The sequence below is a fragment of the Lepidochelys olivacea genome (assembly GCF_965140295.1).
Source record: "Lepidochelys olivacea isolate rLepOli2 genome assembly, chromosome: 7".
NCBI lineage: Eukaryota > Metazoa > Chordata > Testudines > Cheloniidae > Lepidochelys > Lepidochelys olivacea.
Genome location: NC_140417.1, coordinates 83,603,863 through 83,630,354, shown reverse-complemented (window position 1 = coordinate 83,630,354; position 26,492 = coordinate 83,603,863). Strand labels below are relative to the sequence as shown.

The 26,492-nt window shown below is 44.6% G+C and overlaps 1 protein-coding gene across 1 annotated transcript in view; it reads left to right on the top strand.

The window, feature by feature from the left end:
• The window catches only part of CDH23 (cadherin related 23), a 510,961-nt gene that overhangs the window by 299,207 nt on the left and 185,262 nt on the right, over positions 1-26,492 (top strand). The window contains exons 14-15 of the mRNA XM_084634348.1: positions 23,932-23,996; positions 25,564-25,801. Of these exons, the coding sequence (XP_084490474.1) occupies positions 23,932-23,996; positions 25,564-25,801 (303 nt within the window). The remainder of the gene's footprint in view (positions 1-23,931; positions 23,997-25,563; positions 25,802-26,492) is intronic.

The window sequence follows — 26,492 nt, the reverse complement described above, 5'->3', positions numbered from 1 at the left end:
TATTTTCAGCCAGGCAGGCAATTTGGCATACTGTAGACAGACCTCGTTCCTTTTTCATGGTCCCATTTCGCTGCTGCTCACCCCACAGAGTATCACCAGGAGGCTGGCAGGTCACACTGATGCTTTGACAGGTTTTTGACGTTAGGTAATTGCTTTCTTGCTACAACTCTTTTAAGCAGAGAGCTTCTGGCCAAAGCAATTTGCTCCCCATCAATTTTTATTTCCTGGTTTTTAAATAAAAAAGAGACTAAAACCCCCCCAACAATAACAAACAAACCTGGGAACTCCTTTATCGAACAGCCCTAGTGTCAGGCTTCATTCCTTTTGCCTGGGCAGGCCTGCAGAGTGACATCTTAAATGGAAAGGAGTACTTGTGGCACCTTAGAGACTAACCAATTTATTTGAGCATAAGCTTTCGTGAGCTACAGCTCACTTCATCGGAGATGTAGCTCACGAAAGCTCATGCTCAAATAAATTGGTTAGTCTCTAAGGTGCCACAAGTCCTCCTGTTCTTTTTGCGAATACAGACTAACGCGGCTGTTACTCTGAAACCTAAATGGAATGGAATTCTCTCATCAGCTGGGGTTGTTGTGGCTGCTGTCTCATTCCTTTCTCTCCCTAGCCCTACTCCTTGTAGCCTCCAGTTGTGGCATGAACAGAATCCCCCTTTTTTTAAACAAATATCATGGCCATACTCTCAGCAGCTGTGGACTTTCAGGGGAAGGGTTATTTTTAGTTAATATGTATTGCTTAGAATTGCTATTGATTAGGAGGTTTCAGAGTAGCAGCCGTGTTAGTCTGTATTCGCAAAAAGAAAAGGAGGACTTGTGGCACCTTAGAGACTAACCAATTTATTTGAGCATGAGCTTTCGTGAGCTACAGCTCACTTCATCGGATGCAACCGATGATGAGGAGGAGAGGCAGGAAGGAGAATAAAGAGACAGACACACACACACACACACACACACACAGAGTAAAGATCACCCCTGCCAGGGTCATTTGTCATGCCTGCAATGAGGGCTGCACGGGAGAGGCCACAAGTGTCATTAATTTGTTGTCTGTGTCCAGCAGGGGTTCACCAGGTATGACAGTGCCGGCTTTTCCTCCTCCATGCAGACTCTCTGTCTCTCTTGCTCCCTGGACAAAGCTTGAACCAAGCCTCCCCAAAGGCAGTGACAAAAGAGTAGATTTTCTTTGACTGTCAATGGGATATAGACTCCTGAGTAACTCATGCCCTTTTGAAAATTTTACCCTTAACATTTCTCGGTGATATACCTAAGGCTTTATGCACCTCATTCCTCTTGGGACATCTTTTCCCCAGATAATCCAGCCCCTCCTTCACATCTGCCTAGCAGCTGTGATGATCATTTCAACCTTCTTATTATGACATTCTTGATGTATCGTTTATTATTAGTTGGCTTGTTTGTTTGAGTATTCCAGTAGCACTCAGAGTCCCAGACTGAGTCCCCATCATGCTGGACAGAACACTGATCTGGAGTCAACCAGCAGGCACTAGCGATGCTGACAGGCAAATCTCTGTGTTTTGCAATTAGAAGTGAGAGTCCTCACGTGATTTCTCAGACGTGGTTTTTCCTGTGCAACATTTTCTGATGTGTATAACCCGATAATGTCAACGTGAAGGGATACTCCAAGATGATTTCAGAAGTGGAAGGGTTGGGAGGTCCTCACCCCCCCCCCAAAAAAGATGCCCAAAACCTTTTCCTCCAGTCTCAGTATTTTTCTGTCATCTTTCTTCCAGCAGTTTCTGAAAGGCAAATGAACAGAGGGCTGGTGTAAGGATGCCAAGTCACAATGTCAAAGGACTATGCTCTTCTATAACAACAGCCTGTGTCAGGCGACGTGGTAGGCTACAAAAGGCTATAACCTACTAGATTACGTGATCCATATCCATTGACTAGTGGCTACTGTTACATCTAGTGGGTGAAGCCTGTGTGGGTTATGCTCAGGTAGCAGGCAGTGGAGGAGAAGTGCGAGGGAGGGATTGGGGTTTGACTTTTGTCATTCAGCGTTCCCCATTTCCTTAAGCTAGAGTCAGCTATGACCATGCCCCATGCGGTGACAGAGAAGAGAGACACCAAACTCCTCATACTTTCAAACATGAGAGATTCAGTTGGTGGGAAGGGGGTTTTTCCATTGGACAGAGCTGCAATGAATTCATTCTTCTGGGTCTCCCAGTCCATCCTGTCTTCCGTGTCTCTCTGTTAGATTGCAAGCTCTCCAGGGTGCAGACTGACGTGATATCTGTCTCTTGTACAGCACTGAGCACTTTGACAGCAATTATTAATAACAATAATATCTGAAACTGGACCCTTTCCCTCAAGAGTGTCTGCGCCACAAAGGGAAAGGGTGGGCTGGTCATCTTCCCTCTCAGAAAAACATGCATTCTTTTTTTAAATGACCTGGTCAAGGAACTGCATGTGAGGGGTTAAATTTCATTTGATTTGCTGAATTAAATCTCCCCAAGGGATGATTTTATTTATGGCTTCATTATACAGTATGTGCTGTGTTCCAGATTTGGTGAGATGGTTTTTAGGATTAAATTGCAAACCCGCAGCAACTCCCTCCCACTTCTATCCCCTGGCATTTCTTCTCTCACTCTCCCCATCCTCTCTGTCTTCCTTTCCTTCCTCTCCTCTCACCTCTTCCATTTCCTCCCATTAGTCCAACCTTTGCCCTCTCCTACTCCTTACCCTACCCCACACACTTCCAGCTTGTGGCTATCCTTCTCCCCAGTCCGAGTAATGGGGATTCAATAGGAATGGGAACATTATTTTCCTAGATAACATTTTCTCCTTCCACCTCTTCAGGGCTTTTTTCATTTCTAATTATGAGAACATCTTGTAGCAGGACCCTACAAGTTCACATCCACTCCATAGCATGTTCCTCCAAGTCAAAGGGAATTAATTATTCTTCCACTGTGTTTTTGCTAGCCAATCACCTCAAAGATCCATTTCCAGGGCAAACCATGTTTAACTTGGGGTGGGGAAGGGAAGAGTTTCCATCTCATTCTGGAAAAAGTGAGCTGGGGAAGGTTTCCCTCTAGGTTACAGGTGAAATCTATCAGCAGAAATGGGGAGCCCAGACCAAATGAGCAGTGAGGCTGAATTCTCTCACTTTGGGGCAGGTTGGTTCAGGTAGATCATCTGTTAGATCAATGAAGTTATCACAGGAGGTTCAGCAAAGCTGCAAGGAAGTATCTGCCCAGTATGCCTCAAACATAGTGGTACTCACAAGCACAGTGTGCCCTCTGGGACTCGAACCCCTACGAGGGGGTAGGGTCCCAGAACCCAGGCTCCAATCTGAGCCCAAATGACGACATTGCAATTTTACAGTGTGAGCCCCAAAACCTGAGCCCCAGTCAGCTGACAAAGGCCAGCCGCAGGTATTTAATCAGTGTAGACCAGGGGTCGGCAACCTGTGGCACGCGTGCCAAAGGCAGCAGGTGAGCTGATTTTTAGTGGCACTCTGCTGCCAGCCGGGGTCCTGGCCGCCGGCCCCGCTCATCCCGCTGCCGGCCTGGATGGACAGAACCCTGGGCCGGCAGCAGGCTGAGCGGGGCTGGTGGCCAGGACCCCGACTGGCAGGGGCCAGCAGACGGAAGCCCAGACTGGCAGCACGGGCGGCAGACGGAACCTCAGACCAGCAGCACTTAGCCCGCTACCAGTCTGGGGTTCCGTTGGGGGGCCCCTGTAAATGTAAAATTTATTTCTGGCATGCGAAACCTTTAATTAACGAAGACGTGGCATGCCACTTCTCCAAGGTTGCCGACCCCTGGTGTAGACATAGTGATGCACACTACACTGGTTGCAGCAGAGGATTGTGCATACGTGTGTCTGTCTGCATTTTTGTTTCTTATACTGAGGTACGTTCAGTGTTCCACCCCTCCCCTTCCCCATGCAGGCATGTTTCTGAGCATTGGGGAACCTCAGGATATAGATGTTCCATAAGAGATCCTGCATATGTCTTCAGAGAGTTGGTCACAGGAGATTCAGTCAGGGGCAGCGAATAGGAGGCCGCATAGTCTAGTGGATTCTACATAGGGCACTCCTGGGTTTTAATCCCCACTCTGTGGCCTTGGGTACGTTACTTGAGCTTTTTTCCTGAGCTATAAAATGGGTGTGGGGTAATATTCCCTCTCTCACAGGGATGCAGCGAAGATGAATTGATATCTGGGCAGTACTTCGAAAACATCCAGTGCTGCACATTGTGACCACATAAGGGTTAAGTGTTCATTAGAAGACTGCTAGTCTAACCTTTTAATTGGGAGGGTCCCCCCATATTGATGATGGGTGAACATGGCAGTGGAGGAAGCATTCAAGAAGCACTGTCAGAGCTTAGAGGGTGTATATTAAAGGGCTCTCACAGTCTAGACATTCTTCTGCTCCCATTGTTTGTAGAAAATGCTTCTGTATCTTTAAATTCCTTCCTTCCTCCTCTCTTTGTGCCTCCCTGAAGCTGCTGTGAGTAGAGTTAATCCTTTAAGGAGTTACTCAGTGGGGCTCAGTGAATGATGAATGTTGAAACCATTACCGGCAAAACACCAGAGCTCCGTGGAGCTGTTTAAAAATGCATTCTCCCATGTAAATTTCTGCTCCATCAATCCTTATGACATGTCAAACATTGCTATTGTTTCCTGAACAAATTGTACGACATGCCTTTTTCTGCAGATTTGTGCACAAGAGCAGAACTGCTCTACAGCTTTGGCTTCCACTTTTGTCTTGTAGCAGGTCTAGAGTAGCAGCTGCTCTCATGCTGATTCCCGTCACAAGCTTCCTGCTGGTGTGTATGGGTGATAGGTGCCTAGGAATGGAGGGGGGAAAGTATATGCATGTGTGACAGGTGTAAGGTGTTGTGAGAATGCACATGTGTGCAAGATAGGTATGTTTGAGAAGGGAACGTTTGTGCATTGGCTGGGGGGTGTGAATGTGTGAGTAGGTATTTTTGAATATATGTATCACTGTGTGTGTGGCCTGTGGGAGAGTGCAAGAGATATTTATATATTAAGATAAAACTACCCAGAAGAGAATGGGATGTGCCTCTGTGTGTATATTTGTATAGATGTATGCTTTATACACATATACATGTAAAATGTGTTTGTATTATGGTAGCACCCACAATATGCTAGTCTCTATCCACAAATATAACTCACAGTACACACATGTAACACAGTGTAGCTGCACAGTGTCTCATGAGCATATTAATTCACTGCAGTGTGGTTCAGGGAATTACTCCTTTGTCTTCTTTAGATCTTGTCTTTCTGGCACTCTTCTGGAGTTTGACTGTACATAAATGGTCTCTAGAAATGGACTGCAGCGGTGACAGCTCATAAAAGTACAGATATAGACCCATGTTTTCAGTTTGACCTTTGCAGGCGACACTGGGCAGACCCTACAGTGGAGTCGCATCTTATGCGGGGGTTAGGTTCTAAAGTCAGCGTGTAAGGTGAAAATCACGTATAGTCAAAATTACCCTTGAAAATCCCTTAAATCGCCCATAAAGTACAGTATACTGTACATTGTTTTGTGTATACAACCCTGTACAGTAATATGTATAATGTATACAGCAATGTACAGTATATAATAAAGAGTACATATGCAAACTATAATTTTACAGTACTGTATTTTTAATTACAGGGGGGTATTTACAGGGGGTCATCAGGGCTTGATGTCGATCCAGGAGATGGAGGTGACGGAGAGCTTGGGTGACGGAGAGTGAGTCATAGACAAAGTGGTTGACTCTGGTTCAGCTCGAGAAGTTGATTGCATACACTCATCTGCTGCTGGTTGTTTTTCCTTGAAAAACATGGTGATCAGCAACTGTCACTGTTGTCTCTTGAGCCGCTCAAGCATTTCGTGATACGGTCTCAAATCGTCCATAAGACTAAGTGTGATTTTGAGGCTTCATTCCATAGAGGGATCGTATTCAGAAATTAAATCATTCAAGTGTTTTGCTGCTTGAAACACTTCAGCAAATTTATGAAAATTCCAATTTGCTGGCTCTTCCTGTTCGTCATCGTCATTTTAGTCTTCTGTAGACAATTTTATCAGTTCCTCTAACTCTTCGTTAGTCAGTGTTTCTCTATGGCTCTCAATTAATTCTTCAATTTCTTCCTCAAGGATGTTGACGAAGCCATCACCACCCACTTGCCTGGCCACCTGAACAATGCGTTTCACTTGCGTTTCACTTCTTTGTCAATGGTTGGGAAACCCTTTAAATCATTCACACATTCTTTCCATAAGGTTCGCCAACATGCATTGACTGTTTCCGGCTTGATTGCATCCATTGCCTGTTTAATATAAGTGATGTCATCAGCAATGTTGAAGGACTTCCAACACTCCATCATATTAAGATTGGGATCAGCATCCATAGTGCTACGTATCCATGAGAACATAAGCCTCATGTATGTGGCCTTGAAACAGCGAATCATGCCTTGGTCGAGAGGTTGGAGGATGGAGGTGGTATTTGGGGGGAGAAAGACGACTTCAACATTGGTATGCGCAAACTGGAGTGCCGCAGGGTGGCCAGGAGCATTGTCTATGATCAGCAACACTTTAAAGTCAAGCCCTTTCTCTTCGAGGTACTGCTTGACCTCCGGAATGAAACACTTGTGGAACAAATCCAGAAATAATGCTGCTGTCACCCAAGCCTTTTTATTTGATTGCCAGAACACAGGCAGGAGATTTTTGTTCTTGCCTTTTAGGGCACGGGGATTTGCAGCCCTGTAGAGCAAGCCCATCTTTATTAAATGCCCAGCCACATTGCCACAAAATAACACAGTCACATGGTCTTTAGCTGCTTTGAAGCCAGGGGCTTGTCTTTCTGATTTCGAAGTGTAAGTGTGGTTGGGCATTTTTTTCCAGAAGAGCCCAGTCTCGTCAGCATTAAAAACTTGTTCCAGAAGTTAGCGCTTTTCTTCTATGATTTTGTTTAATTGTTTGGGGTAGGCTTTTGCTGCCTCTTCATTGGCAGATGCAGCTTCATCAGTAGTCTGCACGTTTTTGAGGTTGAAGCAGTTCCTAAAATTGTGAAGCCAACCTTGGCTGGCTTTGAATTCCTTCTCAACAGAAGGCTGTCCCTCTTTGGCGGGAGGTTTGAACAGCGCATAGAGGCTAAGAGCCTTTTCTCGCAACGTGTTGCCATCGATAGGCACACATTTACAATTCATGTCTTCCAGCCATAAATTTAATCCCTTTTCAGTCTTCACTAAAGTCTTATCACACACCTGGCTTGTCACCTTAGCAGTTATTGGAGCACTTGATGCCATGGCTTGACGAATTTCTCTCTCTCAAATCTTGATGGCACGGATGCTAGATTCTTTGCGGCCATATTTACGCACCATGTTGAAGACTGACATACTGTCTCTCAATAATCCTAACACAGCCAGTTGTTCCTCCAGCATTGGAACAGATCGCTATTTCTTCAGTTGAGCACCAGATGAAGTAGTTGGCTTGCGTTTAGGGGCCATGTTGTACGAAAAATATGTATCTTTAAACACTAGAATCATATTCAGCGTGGCAAGATGCTCACACTATGAGAGGCACATGGGAACTGAGACCAACTGAGGAAACAGCAGATTCACGTCTCCCATCTCACGCTCACTCTGGAGCATCCTCTCACTGAGTGGAATGGTGGGTGGAACCGCCTGCACTATTTACAGGTATCTTGTTGTTTTTTCTTTTTTTTTTTTTTTTTTTTTGTCAAGCACGTGTAGTTGAATTCACATACGTTAAATGTGCGTATGATGCAACTCGCCTGTATTTGAATATTTTGTGCAGGAACCTGTATAATTTCCCTGGTTGCCTCTGTGTGAGATAGGAGTGTGCACACCACATGACATGGGCCTGTCATCACCAGAACATCCACTGAGCCTGATTCTCCTCTCATTTACACTGGTGTAAATCAGAAGTAATGCCACTGACGTTACTCTGGAAAACTCATTTAAGGGAAAAGAGAATTGGGCTCATTGTATCCATTAGAAACAATTACAACTGAAAGTGCCAAGTGTTGTTTACCTCAGCAGCTTGCTGGTATTTTAGCATGGCAATAACATGCTAGCACTGTCCTGGAGTAGCTAGCACATGTAGCAAAAGCCGTTTCTGAGCCAGCAGGCTGGGTGCATCAGAGCTACTACCTGGCCTTGCATTTCTGCCACTCAAGTGTGTGGAAAATGCTGGAGAAGGAGAAGGGTTTTTGCAGAAGGAAGGAAATCAGCCATGAAAATTGCCAACGACTCTTTCTGTGCAATTTGTTAGTAGTTTTGTTTTACATGCTGGGAAATCACAGAATTAAGCTCTGCACAGAGCATGGTTTTGATATCTCTAGGGGCTGCCAAAGTTCACATTCAACATGCCGTGGCCCCGTGGAGCAGCTCTTCTCACCTTGTACTACACTAACCTTCTTTTAACCTTCTTTTTTCCCCTGGTTGGTTTTTTGTCAGCAAAAGAAAATTACACTTCCCCAGCATTGTCCATCACTGAAATAAGCACTTACAAATGCAATTATAAAGGGCCAAATGAGGGAATTAGTTTTGCTGGTAATGCCAGCCCTCAGTAGCATTGTCAAGCCTGTTATAAATCATTACCTCATCACCGGCCAATCCAAGCATTCTGAAAAGCCTTCTTATCTGACTGTTACTGTCCTTTTACGCTGCACTTGGGGTTTAGGAAACAAAGTGATGGTTGGTTAAACACTGGGCTCCGACAGGCAAAAAAAAACCCCTCCTCTTTCATTGTTTTTAAGAGTTTATGGAATGTTCCATTTCCTAATTCCTGAGGGGAAGCTCTGGGGAAAAAGAAATAGTCTATACTTTATTTTTTGAAAGATTTTATCATAGCAAGTTGTAAATAAAGAACACCTTGTAAATTAATATCTAAAAGTTCATGCCCCCTCATATCAGACTTCAGTGTCACTTGATTGGCAGGCTGGATGTCAGGGCTGTTCAGCTTGGTTCTGTAATTTTCTCACCTAAACAGCTGCCAAGATGACTCTCACACATCTGATGAGTCCCCTACAAAGCAAGTCATTAACGAATATAATACATCTAAAGATCATGGCAGGATGAGGGGAACACACCAAGCATTGCAACTGGAGAGCAAAAGTATTTGAAGAAGATGGGCACGCACAGTGAATATCCTTCGAAAATCCTTGGCATGGCATACATAGGGAAAATCCTTTTCCTGGATAGGCATGATCAGGGGTGAAAGTAAGTTAGAGGACTTACCGGTACACTGGAGTCCTGAGCAGGGGGCGTGGCCTCAACTGGAAGAGGCGTGGCCTTAACCAGACGAGGCAGGGCCTTAAATCCCCGGGTCCTTTAAATCTTGATTTAAAGGGCCTGGGGCTCCAGCTGCGGTAGTGGTGGCTGGGAACCTGGGGCCCTTTAAATCACGCCCAAGCTACCAGCTTGGGGCAATTTAAAGGGCCCAGGGCTCCAGCTGCTGCTACCGCAGCTGGAGCCCCAGGCCATTTAAATCACTGAGGAGCTCTGGGGGCTCCCGGCTGCCACCGCTACCTTGGGGCTCTGGCAGAGTTTTAAAGGGCCTGGGGCTGCCACCGCTACCCCAGGGCTTCAGCAGCAGGGGTCTGGCGGGGATTTAAAGGGCTGGGGCGATAGCGGCAGCTGGAGCTCCTGGGCCCTTTAAATCCCTGTCAGAACCCTGCTGCCATTACCCCAGGTCTTTAAATTGCTGTCTGGGAAAGCCAGTCCCGGTACGGCGCACCGGCTCTTATCAGTACACCGTACCGGGGTGCACCGGCTTACTTTCACCTCTGGGCATGATATTATTGACGTGCACATGGAAAACTAGAGTGGATCAGGTTTTCAGACCCTGTAAGGTCAAAGAGTGTTCAGATCCTAGGCTTTGGTGTAATCTCATGTCTGTTGAAAATGACAAGCAGTACCTATGTGTATATGGTGACTTTTTAATAATAATGGTCTGATCTTTTCACAGTAAAATATAGATGTTGTTATAGCAATGATAATATCTGTCCTATAGATGTCAGAGTGCAAAGATTCAGTTGCATCAAGCTGTTTTATTATTAACAAAAAAATGTTTGATACCAAAATGTTTTTAAGAGTGTGATTTTTCTAAAGCACCTGAAGCTAACAGGAACACAGGTCCTATTAGGTGCTTTTGAAAATTCCATCCTTAAAAGCATTTTGGTACCTAATATAACTGTGTTTAAAAGGACCCTTTTCATTATGCAGCTAAATTAGCCCCCCCCCCCCAATACATACACAAACTGCTGTCTAGGTTGGTTCACCTGACAAGTTGAGTGACAAAATCCCATTCTAATTGTGCTTCACATGTGCAAAGTGTGAGTTGTCACTGGATCCTAATGTGGTGAATTTAAACCCTGTTGTCACAAGAAACACTCCCAAGGCATTCATGCTTAGCACTGACTTTTATTTCCCAAATTTAATCTTTCTACCCCATCATTTCAGCTGTAGAGCTCTTAAAAACAAAACAAAGCAAAAAATTTAACAGCAAGATTTGAATTTGCTGGGGGGCGGGGGCAGAAAAAAAACGAGGAGTCCTTTTGGCACCTTAGAGACTAACAAATTTATTGGGCATAAGCTTTTGTGGGTAGAACCCACTTCATCAGATGTATGAAGTAAAAGATACAGGAGCAGGTATAAATACATGAAAGGTTGTGGGTTGCTTTAGCAAGTGTTAGGTCAGTCTAACAAGACGATTCAATTAACAGCAGGATACCAAGGGAGGAAAAAAATCACTTTTGTAGTGGTAATGAGAGTGGCCCATTACAGACAGTTGACAAGAAGGTGTGAGTAACAGTAGGCAGAAATTAGTATTGGGGAAATTAAATTTATGTTTTGTAATGACCCAACCACTCCCAGTCTTTATTCAGCCCTAATCTGATGGTATCTAGTTTGCAAATTAATTCCAGTTCTGCAGCTTCACATTGGAGTCTGTTTTTGAAGTTTTTTTTGTTGAAGAATTGCCACTTTGAGATCTGTTTATTGAGTGACCAGAGAGATTGAAGTGTTCTCCTAGCGGTTTTTGAATGTTATGATTGCTGATGTCAGATTTATGTCCATTTATTTTTTTGCAAAGAGATTGTCCGGTTTGGCTAATGTACATGGCAGAGGGGCACTGCTGACACATGATGGCATATATCACATTGGTCGATGTGCAAGTGAACGAGCCCTGGATGGTGTGGTTGAAGTGGTTAGGTCCTATGATGGTGTCCCTTTTTGTTAAGAATGAGTAAAGGGTAATTTTTCACTCTTTGTTTTTAAATAAAGGGTAACTGATTTTTGTGCAGATTTATCTTTGAGCAGTGACAACCCTTAGAAAATTTCAGTGTATTATGTGGAAGTCTGGGAAAGTAATAAGCAAATGGAAGATGGTGCAATTAAAATGGAAAAGAACATGCAACTTAACTGTAGCAGTCTCTACCACTTAAAATGAAGACTTGAACATGCATGGTAAAAATGTATAGATGTGCGCATGCATTATAAAGTGCAGTTTTCCCCAGAAGGGATCTGATTCTGATCTCAGTTTCACCAGTGTAACTCCATTTACTTCAATTAAGTTACTCCTGATTTACATCAGTGTAAGATAAGAACTGCGCCCCATGAATCCACTCTACAAGTGTAGTATGATTGGCGGTCTCTGCTCAGGAGAGGCCTAGGGCGGGACTATTAGAGTGCTAAAGATTGATGTGCACTGGCAGAGCTGTGTGGGAGCCCAGGACTGAAATAATAGCGGGTATTGCATGTCAAAATTGAGGTGTAATATCCGAGCAATGTGTGTGAAGCTTGCACAACATTTGCCTGCTCTCTAAGCTTAGTGCTATTACTTCTTCACGCTCAACAGCAGTAAAAATCCTCCAACCTAACCCCAGAAAGAGAGGAGAAATAATGAAGATTTCTGCTGAACATGTGCAATTTCAGATTTATTCTTTTCCTTTTCTTAACACCAGCAGAGTGATATTTTTCCTGACCCAGGAACTAGAGCTGGTGCCTCAAACTGAATTGCAGTGTTTATCAAAACGGGGGACTGTGTCTACGATAACGGGGATCTTGAGGGCCTAACATAGAAGATGATCTCTCTCTGAGTCGGATGGCTGCTGTGTGGTTACAGAGTCACCATAACACAGGATCTTTTCAGTAACTGTACAACATGCAGATTTCTGAGGTCTGCATTGATTCATCCTGAGTTCACCATCCGTGGGCCCACAACAAATATGGCTGGATCACCTTCCCATTTAATCCAATTTAGCAAAAATAGATCCACTGAGGCACATGATATGCTGGTGAAACTCCATTGTTTTCAGTGGCATGAATTGATACCATAGGCATGAATTTAGCTTTTATTTTTAACTTATTTTAAGTTTTGAAAATATTTATTTATTAGACACTTTGTAACAGCAACGACCAAAGTGTGCCTGGCATTTACAAGCTTGGCCTAAATAAACTCTGAAACTGAAAGCAACATAAGGTCATGCATTTAGGGATTAATAACAAGAATTTTAGTTATAAGCTAGGGACGCATCAACTAGAAGTAACGGAGGAGGAAAAGGACCTTGGAGTATTGGTTGATCATAGGATGACTATGAGCTGCCAATGTGATATGGCTGTGAAAAAAGCTAATGTCGTCTTGGGATGCATCAGGAGAGGTATTTCCAGTAGGGATAAGGAGGTTTTAGTAACGTTATATAAGGCACTGGTGAGACCTCACCTGGAATACTGTGTGCAGTTCTGGTCTCCCATGTTTAAGAAGGATGAATTCAAACTGGAACAGGTACAGAGAAGGGCTACTAGGATGATCCGAGGAATGGAAAACTTGTCTTATGAAAGGAGACTCAGGGAGCTTGGCTTGTTTAGCCTAACTAAAAGAAGGTTGAGGGGAGATATGATTGCTCTCTATAAATATATCAGAGGGATAAATACCAGAGAGGGAGAGGAATTATTTAAACTCAGTACCAATGTGGACACAAGAACAAATGGATATAAACTGGCCACTAGGAAATTTAGATTAGAAATTAGATGAAGGTTTCTAACCATCAGAGGAGTGAAGTTTTGGAATAGCCTTCCGAGGGAAGTAGTGGGGGCAAAAGATCTATCTTGCTTTAAGATTAAACTCGATAAGTTTATGGAGGAGATGGTATGATGGGATAACATGGTTTTGGTAATTAAATATTCATGGTAAATAGGCCCAATGGACTGTGATGGGTTTTTAGATGGGGTAAGATCCAAGTTACCCGGGAAAGAATTTTCTGTAGTATCTGGCTGATGAATCTTGCCCATATGCTCAGGGTTTAGCTGATCGCCATATTTGGGGTCGGGAAGGAATTTTCCTCCAGGGCAGATTGGAAGGCCCTGGAGGTTTTTCGCCTTCCTCTGTAGCATGGGGCACGGGTCACTTGCTGGAGGATTCTCTGCTCCTTGAAGTCTTCAAACTACAATTTGAGGACTTCAATAGCACAGATATAGGTGTGAGGTCTTTTTTAGGAGTGGTGGGTGAAATTCTGTGGCCTGCATTGTGCAGGAGGTCAGACTAGATGATCATAATGGTCCCTTCTGACCTAAATATCTATGAATCTATGAATAATAATTCATGGAGAATTTCTTGTCCCTGGAGTTACAGAAGCCTGTGTTTTTTGGAGCAGAAGGTCCAGGTTCTGTTCATTTCCCATGCCACATTTGTGTAATATAGCTAGCAATCATGGTGGATTTGTTAGAGAGACTGACGGGAGATGAATCTGAACAGAGCAAGAGACAGGAGCAACAAGAACTGAAGAAGGGATCTTTGATTAAAACAATAATACTAATAGTATATAAAGGGAACCTGGAATGCACAGAATTTGTCACCTTGTGCTATTTCATTTGTGAACAGCCTGCTAAAGTGGGTACTAATGTGCTGTATAAAGGTGTAGCCAAAAATCCATTCCCTCTCAGTGAACAGTTGGGGCTCTGAGAACCATTTGGCTGAAGGGCCATCTGGACACCTGTGGATAGATGTATTGGCCACATTAACTCAGGGCAGCCTGAAAGCTCTCTGTGCAAAGGTGAGGTTGGATCAAAAATGAGGAATCTGCTATTTGTGTGACTGCTCATTAGCCTTCTCCCTAATGGGGTGGAATGCATTTGGTCTAAGACTTTAGGGAACCCTTTCTCAAAGCCAAGTTCTGAGCCAAGAAAAACTGAAGCCTGAGGCTGAAAGACCATGCGGGCCGATTACCCCAGCAGGAAATTGCAACCTCTCAGCTTCCAGCTGGCAGAGGAGGATAAACACCTGGAAGGCTTGCTGGGGGGAGCTGAGCTGTCACAAATTGATAGGTATGTGGGTTTCCTACGGGGCAATCCTGGCCAGACCAAACAGCAGTTCTACTGAATGCAGTAACTCCTCACGTAGTCGTCCTGGTTAACATTGTTTAGTTATTAGGTTGCTGATCTCTTAGAGAACATACTCGTGTAAAGTCCCGCAATGTTCTGTTATAAGGTTGTTTGGCTTGCCCTGCTCCGCCCAGCAGGCCCCCAACCCCGCTCCCTGGCTGGAACGCCGGGTGGGCGAAGCGGGGCAAGCTCCCACGCCCCCACCCTGCTATGCCCCTGCCTCAACCAAGCTTCATAATCATCATTGGTGAGTACAGTATTAAATTGTTTGTTTAAAATTATTTAAAATGTATACTGTATATGTATATAATGTCTTTTGTCTGGCAAAAAAAAATTCTTGGAACCTAACCCCCCCTCCCCCCGGTTTACATTAATTCTTATGGGGAAATTGGATTCGCTTAACATTGTTTTGCTTAAAGTAGCATTTTTCAGGAACATAACTACGTTAAGTGAGGAGTTACTGTAGAGGGATGGGAGGTTGAATGAAGAAAAGGGAAAGAAGGAACAGGGAGTCAAGCAGTAATTACTTTCGTTTGTCCTCCTTCCTGTCTGACAAAGCTCTGATCCTCTGCATTGAGGGTGCCTCTTTAATGCAGAATGATTAGGGACATGGATGCAGCACTGTGATGTGCTCTTCAAGAAGGGTGCTGTGAATTAGAACAAAACCAGAGACATTTCCTGCAAAGGTTTCCCTTTTGTTCCTTCATACTCCTCCTCTAGGACTTTCATTCATAGGAGGGAAAAATGTAGGTAGTCTGGTAAGGAACCTCTCCTTGCTTATTGTGGCGGGAGCTGTCCTTGTAAGAGAAATAAATGTTTTGTGTCAGCTACTCCCCACTGTGAGGGGAAAATGAAGTGAGACGTGCTTGGACTAAGGAAGGGGAGAGTGATTGCAACACCGTCCCCTGTTACATTTAGGGGTCTGGTTCCCTTGCCTCAACTAAGTGGAACTTAATGCAACAAAGAACGCACTTCAGAGGCATTTTCCATCACAGCTTCAGTGTAAATGCTACATCCTGCAGCACCAACTGCAAACAAAGCAGCCAGGACCGCACAGTTCCCCAGGACATCCAGTTCCCCATGCAGTATTTGCTGAGTGCAATTGAAAGCTTCTCGCTTCTTTCTAGAGGCAGGCTCTGTGTGTAGTAAGAGGCCTCCTCAGTGATTTCAGCCTGAATTGAGAGAGAGAGAGAGAGAGAGACCCTTTCAGAATCATCAGTCTCCTTGTGGGATTCTCCCTGGCAACTGCGTGGTAATTAAAGGCAGGGGGTGGTTTGCTTAATGAAATTATAATGTACAGAATAAATAAATCAAACATTACAGCATTTAGTAGGCAGAAGGCTGTTCAGCTAAATGTACTAGCAGGTATTAAAGGTGTGCACTGCTGGAGTGTCACTCAACTAGCATTAGGCATTAAGAACTTACTGCCTGAGTTGGGAAGGCATTTGAGAAATATATGATTTCTCTCCAGATAGTTTTCACACTTTCTCCTCCTCTTTCTTCTCTCTCTGTCTGTTCATACCCCTTTCTTCCTCCCCACTCCCATAACTGTTAGGCAAGCTAAGCACCGTTAAAGGGGTTTCCTCCCTCTGTGATACTCTTGGACATCTATTCTATCAAGGATAATCAAGATATATAAATCATGAAGGTTGCAGGAGAGGGTTCTATTCCATGCCAGCCCTAAAATACAGCCCTTTGATGGCATTATGAAATGAAATGTGTTTCTGCCCCTGCCTTTCCCTGTTCCACTGGAACCAAAGAAACCCAGACAAGGGCTCAATTTAGAAAAGACATTAAAAAAAAAAGATAGTTTGGGATTTTTATTCCACTTTTCTCATTTTAAAATAAAATTTTCTGGTCCTTTTCCTTTGCTGCCATTCATACATATTTTATATATTCATTAGAGAAAAGACTTCAAAACATCCACAAATCTTGCCTTGCTCACCCAGAGTGACACTTTGAGTTTTACACATTTTGCTGGGAAGGTTGTTATTATTTTGCCATGGTCAGCCTGCAAAACCTGTCACAGCTCCAAACGATTTGCATGGATGGGCTGCTGATGGTGAAAGGCCTCAGATTCTGCTAGGAGCTAAAAGTACAGTAACAGCGGCTCAGCCCCTCTTTCCCCCTTGTGTCCTAACCAAACTGCTTCTTACATAAAGAAAATTTACCTTTCTAAACAAAGAGGCATTTGCAACATTGCATAATTTTCCTTTCAGAACACTGTGTGGCTCTAAAAGAGGTTGTGTTCATGTGTGTGTCTCATACAGCCAGTATCCCTCTCTCTCAAGGAATGAGTCAGAATTCCAGGATAATTAAAAACTATGTTTTTTGGGTAGTTGGTGCATGCTCTTCACAGTGACCATTTACATTTTGTCCCCATATATCTTCTTATGTATTTATGAGCTACCATATGCATGAGCATGATTGCAGTGCAGATCCCTCTGGGGGCACTTGGCACATCAGTGGAAAAGGGGAGACTTTGGAATAAGGGCAACAGGGCATATCCCTCCTCTTACTAAAAGTACTTTGGGATCTTTAATATCCAGGGTGAGGGTTTTTTATTGTTAAGGTTTCACTTGACGGGCCCCACACACAAAGAATTGCATGTCACTCATGTTAGCTACCTTGGAAGGGTAAAGAGCTGAGTTGACCCTACTATGATTCGAATCTTTTGTTGTAACGAGATTGAGTTTTCCAACCTGACCTATAGACCATAAAGCTGTCCCTTTCAGAGTCTGCATTTTATTGTTATGGTGAAATATTGACAGTGAATGGTGTCTACTGTTGTTTGGATAATTCAGGAACATACGAGTGCAGAAAAAGTGATCATGGGGGTATTGAAGTAGGACAGTTTTTGCAAAGGTTTTCTTATTACGTGTCTGTTGCTACTACAAAAAGAGAACCTTAAGTATCCAGTTAGGATTCTATCTGTGCACCTTTGATACTTACTTGGCTCCCATTATCATGGTATCTCAGTGCTTTTGATGTATTTATCCTCACAACACTCCAGTGAGGTAGGTGAGTGCTAATAGTGTCTTTTCAGAGAAGGGGAACTGAAGCAGTGAGAGACTAAGCCCTGGTCTACACTAGGACTTTAGGTCGAATTTAGCAACGTTAAATCGATTTAAACCTGCACCCGTCCACACAGTGAAGCCCTTTATTTCGACTTAGCCCTGGTCTACACTAGGACTTTAAGTCGAATTTAGCAACGTTAAATCGATTTAAACCTGCACCCGTCCACACAGTGAAGCCCTTTATTTCGACTTAAAGGGCTCTTAAAATCGATTTCCTTACTCCACCCCTGACAAGTGGATTAGCGCTTAAATCGACGTTCCCAGCTCGAATTTGGGGTACTGTGGACACAATTCGATGGTATTGGCCTCCGGGAGCTATCCCAGAGTGCTCCATTCTGACCGCTCTGGACAGCACTCTCAACTCAGATGCACTGGCCAGGTAGACAGGAAAAGAACCGCGAACTTTTGAATCTCATTTCCTGTTTGGCCAGCGTGGCAAGCTGCAGGTGACCATGCAGAGCTCATCAGCACAGGTGACCATGATGGAGTCCCAGAATCGCAAAAGAGCTCCAGCATGGACCGAACGGGAGGTACGGGATCTGATCGCTGTTTGGGGAGAGGAATCCGTGCTATCAGAACTCCGTTCCAGTTTTCGAAATGCCAAAACCTTTGTGAAAATCTCCCAGGGCATGAAGGACAGAGGCCATAACAGGGACCCGAAGCAGTGCCGCGTGAAACTGAAGGAGCTGAGGCAAGCCTACCAGAAAACCAGAGAGGCGAACAGCCGCTCTGGGTCAGAGCCCCAAACATGCCGCTTCTATGATGAGCTGCATGCCATTTTAGGGGGTTCAGCCACCACTACCCCAGCCGTGTTGTTTGACTCCTTCAATGGAGATGGAGGCAATACGGAAGCAGGTTTTGGGGACGAAGAAGATGAGGAGGAGGTTGTAGATAGCTCACAGCAAGCAAGCGGAGAAACCGGTTTTCCCGACAGCCAGGAACTGTTTCTCACCCTGGATCTGGAGCCAGTACCCCCCGAACCCACCCAAGGCTGCCTCCTGGACCCAGCAGGCGGAGAAGGGACCTCTGGTGAGTGTACCTTTTAAAATGCTATACATGGTTTAAAAGCAAGCATGTGAAAGGATTACTTTGCCCTGGCATTTGCGGTTCTCCTAGATGTAGTCCTAAAGCCTTTGCAAAAGGTTTCTGGGGAGGGCAGCCTTATTTCGTCCTTCATGGTAGGACACTTTATCACTCCAGGCCAGTAACACATACTCGGGAATCACTGTAGAACAAAGCATTGCAGTGTATGTTTGCTGGCATTCAACCAAAATCCGTTCTTTCTCTCTCTGTGTTATCCTCAGGAGAGTGAGATATAATTCATGGTCACCTGGTTGAAATAGGGTGCTTTTCTTCAGGGACACTCAGTATAGCACATTCCTGCTGGGCTGTTTGCCTGTGGCTGAATAGAAATGTTCCCCGCTGTTAGCCACAGGGAGGGGGGAAGGTTGAGGGGGTAGTCACGCGGTGGGAGGAGGCAAAATGCGACCTTGTAACGAAAGCACATGTGCTATGTATGTAATGTTAACAGCAAGGTTTACCCTGAAAGAGTGTAGCGACTGTTTTATAAAATGTGTCTTTTTAAATACCGCTGTCCCTTTTTTTTTCTCCACCAGCTGGATGTGTTTCAATGATCACAGGATCTTCTCCTTCCCAGAGGCTAGTGAAGCTTAGAAAGAAAAAAAAACGCACTCGCGATGAAATGTTCTCCGAGCTCATGCTGTCCTCCCACACTGACAGAGCACAGACGAATGCGTGGAGGCAAATAATGTCAGAGTGCAGGAAAGCACAAAATGACCGGGAGGAGAGGTGGAGGGCTGAAGAGAGTAAGTGGCGGGCTGAAGAGAGTAAGTGGCGGGCTGAAGACAGGGCTGAAGCTCAAATGTGGCGGCAGCGTGATGAGAGGAGGCAGGATTCAATGCTGAGGCTGCTGCAGGACCAAACCAGAATGCTCCAGTGTATGGTTGAGCTGCAGCAAAGGCAGCTGGAGCACAGACTGCCACTGCTGCCCCTCTGTAACCAACCGCCCTCCTCCCCAAGTTCCATAGCCTCCACACCCAGACGCCCAAGAACACGGTGGGGGGGCCTCCGGCCAACCAGCCACTCCACAACAGAGGATTGCCCAAAAAAAAGAAGGCTGTCATTCAATAAATTTTAAAGTTGTAAACTTTTAAAGTGCTGTGCTTAAAGTGCTGTGTGGCATTTTCCTTCCCTCCTCCACCACCCCTCCTGGGATACCTTGGTAGTCATCTCCCTATTTGTGTGATGAATGAATAACGAATGCATGACTGTGAAGCAGCAATGACTTTATTGCCTCTGCAAGCGGTGATTAAAGGGAGGAGGGGAGGGTGGTTAGCTTACAGGGAAGTAGAGTGAACCAAGGGGCGGGGGGTTTCATCAAGGAGAAACAAATAGAACTTTCACACTGTAGCCTGGCCAGTCATGAAACTGGTTTTCAAAGCTTCTCTGATGCGTACCGCGCCCTCCTGAGCTCTTCTAACCGCCCTGGTGTCTGGCTGCGCGTAACCAGCAGCTAGGCGATTTGCCTCAGCCTCCCACCCCGCCATAAACGTCTCCCCCTTACTCTCACAGATATTGTGGAGCACACAGCAAGCAGTAATAACAGTGGGAATATTGGTTTCGCTGAGGTCTAAGCGAGTCAGTAAACTGCGCCAGCGCGCCTTTAAACGTCCAAATGCACATTCTACCACCATTCTGCACTTGCTCAGCCTGTAGTTGAACAGCTCCTGACCACTGTCCAGGCTGCCTGTGTACGGCTTCATGAGCCATGGCATTAAGGGGTAGGCTGGGTCCCCAAGGATACATATAGGCATTTCAACATCCCCAACAGTTATTTTCTGGTCTGGGAAGAAAGTCCCTTCCTGCAGCTTTTGAAACAGACCAGAGTTCCTGAAGATGCGAGCATCATGCACCTTTCCCGGCCATCCCACGTTGATGTTGGTGAAACGTCCCTTGTGATCCACCAGAGCTTGCAGCACTATCGAAAAGTACCCCTTGCGTTTTATGTACTCGCCGGCTTGGTGCTCTGGTGCCAAGATAGGGATATGGGTTCCGTCTATAGCCCCACCACAGTTAGGGAATCCCATTGCAGCAAAGCCATCCACTATGACCTGCACATTTCCCAGGGTCACTACCCTTGATATCAGCAGATCTTTGATTGCGTGAGCTACTTGCATCACAGCAGCCCCCACAGTAGATTTGCCCACTCCAAATTGATTCCCAACTGACCGGTAGCTGTCTGGCGTTGCAAGCTTCCACAGGGCTATCGCCACTCGCTTCTCAACTGTGAGGGCTGCTCTCATCCTGGTATTCATGCGCTTCAGGGCAGGGGAAAGCAAGTCACAAAGTTCCATGAAAGTGCCCTTACGCATGCGAAAGTTTCGCAGCCACTGGGAATCGTCCCAGACCTGCAACACTATGCGGTCCCACCAGTCTGTGCTTGTTTCCCGAGCCCAGAATCGGCGTTCCACAGCATGAACCTGCCCCATTAGCACCATGATGCATGCATTGGCAGGGTCCATGCTTTCAGAGAAATCTGTGTCCATGTCCTGATCACTCACGGGACCGCGCTGACGTCGCCTCCTCGCCCGGTATCGCGTTGCCATGTTCTGGTGCTGCATATACTGCTGGATAATGCGTGTGGTGGTTGATGTGCTCCTAATTGCCAAAATGAGCTCAGTGGCCTCCATGCTTGCCTTGGTATGGCGTCCGCACAGAAAAAAGGCGCGGAACGATTGTCTGCCGTTGCTCTGACGGAGGGAGGGGCGACTGACGACACAGCTTACAGGGTTGGCTTCAGGGAGCTAAAATCAACAAAGGGTGTGCCTGTACATCAAGGAGTATTTCAGGCAGGACTGCACGGAGGGTTCCAATAAGAAATGGTGCACCAAAGTTATCGTTGTTATTGGAACAAGGAGGTTAGCCTGGCCTCTGATTGATACATGGCTAGATTAACCTCACTGCGCCTTCTCTGTGACTGACTGCAGTGTGATCTAGACAGGGGAGGAGGAAAATGAGTACAAAACAAATCTGGTCTATTTCTTGTTCTGACCCACTCCATCTATCCTTTACATCTTTGGCTGGCAGCAGACAAAAAAGGCGCGAAATGATTGTCTGCCCTTGCTTTCACGGGGGGAGGGAGGGTGGGAACGGGGTCCTGACGATATGTACCCAGAACCACCCGCGACAATGTTTTAGCCCCATCAGGCATTGGGATATCAACCCAGAATTCCAATGGGCAGCGGAGACTGCGGGAACTGTGGGATAGCTACCCACAGTGCAACGCTCCGGAAGTCGACGCTTGCCTCGGTACTGTGGAAGCACTCCGCCGAGTTAATGCACTTAATGCACTTAGAGCATTTTCTGTGGGGACACACACACTCGAATATATAAAACCGATTTCAAAAAAACCGACTTCTATAAATTCGACCTAATTTCGTAGTGTAGACATACCCTAAGTGGTTTGCCCAACATCTCATGGTTCCTTGCTCTGCCACAGAATCCCTGCGTGTAGAATGTCCAGAGTCCCAGGCCCTAACCATTGGAGCCATCCTTTTTTTCCAGGAAAATACTTTTCAGAAGTGGATTCTTACTTATCTGAGAACTGGTATTTTGGATCCTCTAATTTAAAAAAACCAACACCATGAAAATTGTGGGCTGGGGTGAGTATCTAGCATTGACCACTGGTGACTTGTCAAGAAGTTTAAGGGAGAAAATTGACTGTCTAATCCTCCTCAGTCATGGAGAGAGAGATTGGTTGTTAAGGAAGTGTGGAGGGTAAGCATGGAAGTTACAACTATGGGAGCTTTCTCTGGCCTCCAGCAGGAATCAGAAGAGTGCCTGAGTGGGAAAGCAGGATATGATTTCATATTTCAGATGAATGAATAGGTTTTGTTTCTTTCCTTCATACTGCAGCATGTTCTACTAGATATTTGTATTGAATGATAAACCGCAGTGACTCCACTTGCTATCAAGGAAAAATAAAACAATGTGACAATGGACTAGTCCCAAAAGCCATTGAGTGCCAGATCTGTTGTGAAGATCCAGGATGAGTGAAAACCAGTTTTCATGTGTTTGACCTATCTCCCAGGTCACATTTGAACAGGGAATAGAAAATGTAAATGAGATTACACAAAATGATGCGATCTGCTGTGGAACATGCCTGTTGGTATTTTCCCTCTACTTTTGTCCTTGTAAGGCCACGTAAAGTGAGTTGGCATAAAAATCAAAGCTTTAAATTGTTCCCTTCTCTGGCTTGCCTAGAGTATCTGTATTTTGGACTGTAAGAGCTTTGGGGCAGGATCTGGCTCCATGTCTGTGTTTTGTAAGGCCCCAAGTACATTGTCAACGCTGAGTAAATAGTAAAAATGTGCCTCACTCTCAGTTTCAATACTTCTGCATCTTCACGTAATTGAGACTGGCATCAATGGGTGTTGCCATTGAACATGAGAAATGAGAACAGTAAATGGCCCAATCTATGGGAATGCCCTTTTACCTACTTTTAATTGAGGATTGCTTGACCCCAGTTACATGGACTATGACTCCCCTCTGTAAATGCCACACTTTTATGTCTTATTTCCTTTCCTTGGCAAATCAGGCCTTGCAATTTTCTCTGGAATCATCACCCACCCCCACCGCATGTTAATGTAACTGCCCTTCATTATTGTGTGGATTTTTGTAATGCTTTCTTTCTGCAGGATTTTATCATGGACCATTCAAGCAGCTTGTCTTTCATAATTATTGTATTAATGTTCTTTTCAATTTTCTGTGTCTTTTATTATGCCCCATTGTTCACAGGTATATTTTTGTGAGTACTGTTTACTCTGCCAGCTGCTCTTGGTATGTAAGTTAGAGTATATGAAAAGTTTCCTACTGCTAAAGTTTTGTGGAAGTGGTGTAAAGAGGATTTGATGGAATGTTGTTGTCTAGGGCAGACTATGAATCAGGGACATGCACAGAATACGTTTCAGGAAAGCAAAAACATCTGAGTCCCAGATTTATCAGATGAAAAATGTCAGCTAACAAAACCTGCACTGGTGTTAGCCTATTAATTCACTGGTAAGGAGAAGGGGCAGAAAGCAGCACTGGATTTGTATACTCACTTTGAATGGATTTTGGGTGCAGCTCATGCTGTACGTAGTCATGGCAGGTTGGAGGATCAGAAAAACAGAGTTAAATAGTTATCCCCTCAGAGGAAGTCCTGAGGGAAGTGTAACAACCCCGTACCCCCACCCTTTCTGCAAGAAATCCTAGACAACAGGGAGCACATAGGTAACCTAGAAGGATGTCAAAGGAACCATCTGACCAATGCAGCAGCCATAGGAAGAAGAGGTTGAATTAAGATTCCTATAGATTTTTTAAATGTTTTCCTAATCAAGAATTTACTTTTTAAGTTGAAATTCTCATAAACATCTTTCTTATTAATATTCCCTTTGTACTTAAACTTTTTAGGCAACTGACAATGATGTGGGCACTTATGGGAAAGTCAGCTATTTTTTCAGTGATGATCCTGACAGGTAAGTGCGACAAACCTTCTCAGATAGTTTCATTTCCTTAAAATCCCCTTTCAGTCTTGCCATGAATTTACAAAATTGGAATGTTGGTAACTTTAATCTGTGAAGTCTCTCTTGAGAGAAAGGCTACCATAAACTGTCTCAGGGAGGGCAAATTGATCCTAATAGAAGGCCTAGTCCAGTTTTTACATGGCTTGTTTTCTATTTAAATTTCTCATGTGATTTGGGTGCTCATAAATTGAGGGACAGACTGGGCTGGATCATACCAGAAGGCTGAATCCTACTCCTATTGAGGTGAATAGCAAAACTTCCATTGACTTCAATGGGATCAGCCCTATACTAAGTGCAGTTACTGTTCAAGCCACGCCCAGCCATCTGTGCCAGTTCATAACAGTCCAGATCTGTATCTGGTTTTGGTGTCCATACTTGGAAAAAGGATAGTGAAAAATTGAAGAGGGTTCAGAAAAAAACTACAAGAACGGTTTCAGGTTTGGCAGGCACAGCTTAAGATGAGAGATTTACAGAACTCAATCTACTTAATTTATCAAAGAGAAGACTCAAGCAGTCTATAAGTACCTGCACAGAGAGAAATTTTCTGATACTAGACTGAGCTTTAATATATCAGAGAAAGGTGTAATATCATCTATGGCTTGACATATTCAAACTGGAAATAAAGTGCAAATTTTAACAGTGAGGATAGTTAACTTTTGGAACAGTTTACCAAGGGATATGCGGGATCGTCCCATCACTTGGAGTCTTTAAATCTGGGTTGGGTGTTTTTTAAAAGGTAGGCTCTTGTTCAGCCACAAGTTATTGGGTTCAGTACAGGAATTACTAGATGAAGGTTTTAATGGCTTGCTAAAGCAACAGGAACCTGTGCTTAAACAGAAACATGCTTAATTGCTTTGCTTAATCAGGACCTAGCTGCACAAATATGTAACTTGAGGCCAATACCTACACTTCTATGATAGTATTAGAGCTACACATGGGACTCGCTTCTGCTGTGGGTGAGTGACCAGGAGTCCTTTGCTACAATGGAAGGAATATGGTATTGACAATAAGGCTTAAAAGGGGCAAAATTTATCCTGGGTGTGATTCCATTGACTTCAATGGGAGCTGCAGCTGCTCAGCCCCTTTGAAAATCAGGTTGCTTATTTAAGTGTTTAAATGTGGATTTGGGTGGCTAGAAAATTTTGGGTGGCTAGAAAATTAGAAAATTTTGTCTTTGACCTCTTCGTGCCTCAGTTTCTTCAGGAGTTTGGCTTTAACTTTCCTGGTGCCTCATTTGCTCTGTCTTTAAAATGGGGTAAATAACACCTACCACCCAGAGGTTGAGGGTGTATCAGTGTCTGAAAAGTACAATGAGATCCTCAGTTGGAAGAAGCTATAGAACTGTGAAATGTTACAGTCAGGAGGAACCTATGAGATGATTCGCACAGCATCAAACCTTTTCCAGTTTCCCTCTATGCCTCTTTCTTATGGTGTTGTTTCAGGCTGCTGTTTCCTGTCTGGCTGAAATGAGGGTTTGACTTGGTAACTCCTCTGCTCCCCCTCTTTTTTTGCTCTGCAGGTTCTCCCTGGATAAAGACACAGGCATGATCACGCTGATCGCCCGGTTAGACTTTGAAACGATGCAGCGCTACACGCTGACTGTGATTGCCAGGGACGGGGGTGGGGAAGAGACTACAGGGCGAGTGAGGATTAACGTTCTGGATGTCAACGATAATGTCCCCACCTTCCAGAAAGAATCCTATTTGGGGGCTCTCCGGGAAAATGAGCCTTCAGTCACTCAAGTGGTCCGTCTCAGGGTAAGAAATGGGAGCCCCAATTCACTTTCTACTATACTTCCCTTTCTCCGGATCCACAATGGTCAGTGTTATTAGGGGGACCCGTGATGCAGGATTTCTCCAGCTAGGGTAAGTCTCAGATGGGCTGGGAAGAGGAGAGAAACAGCATAAAGTGCATTTTAAGTCTTTTTTTTTTCCTCTTCACTCTTTTAATTTCTCTTTTACTTGTCACTGGTCTCTGTCATCCCCTCCTGTTTGAAAGCAGTCTGAAGCCAGGGTGATGCTACTGTACCTCAGTGAAGCCCCATGGAGAGAGCTAGCCATTGTAATTAAACCCTTTATGGATGCAATTAAACAGGAGTATTACTGGTCAGGAATATGGGTGGGGGGAAGAAGGAGAAGGAATTGCAGACCATCTGCTCCTTTGAATGCTTTAATTACTCCTTATTGTGAAATGCAACTGACTCTGCTTCTCTAGCTACCTAGACTTTCACCATGTCCCTTTCCTCCCCCCCACCCCCCGGCTTCCTTGGATGTGTTCAGGATTTACTGTATCAGACTTTATTACACTGAGTGATTGGGACTTCCCTGAAGGCGCTCTGGATTTTGTGACAGGATTGGAAAGATGCTAATGAATTCAGCTAAGTAAAGTGAAGAAAGTGTGTGAGGTTGGGAGAGATGAATTTCCATTATGAGTGTCTGTATAATCATT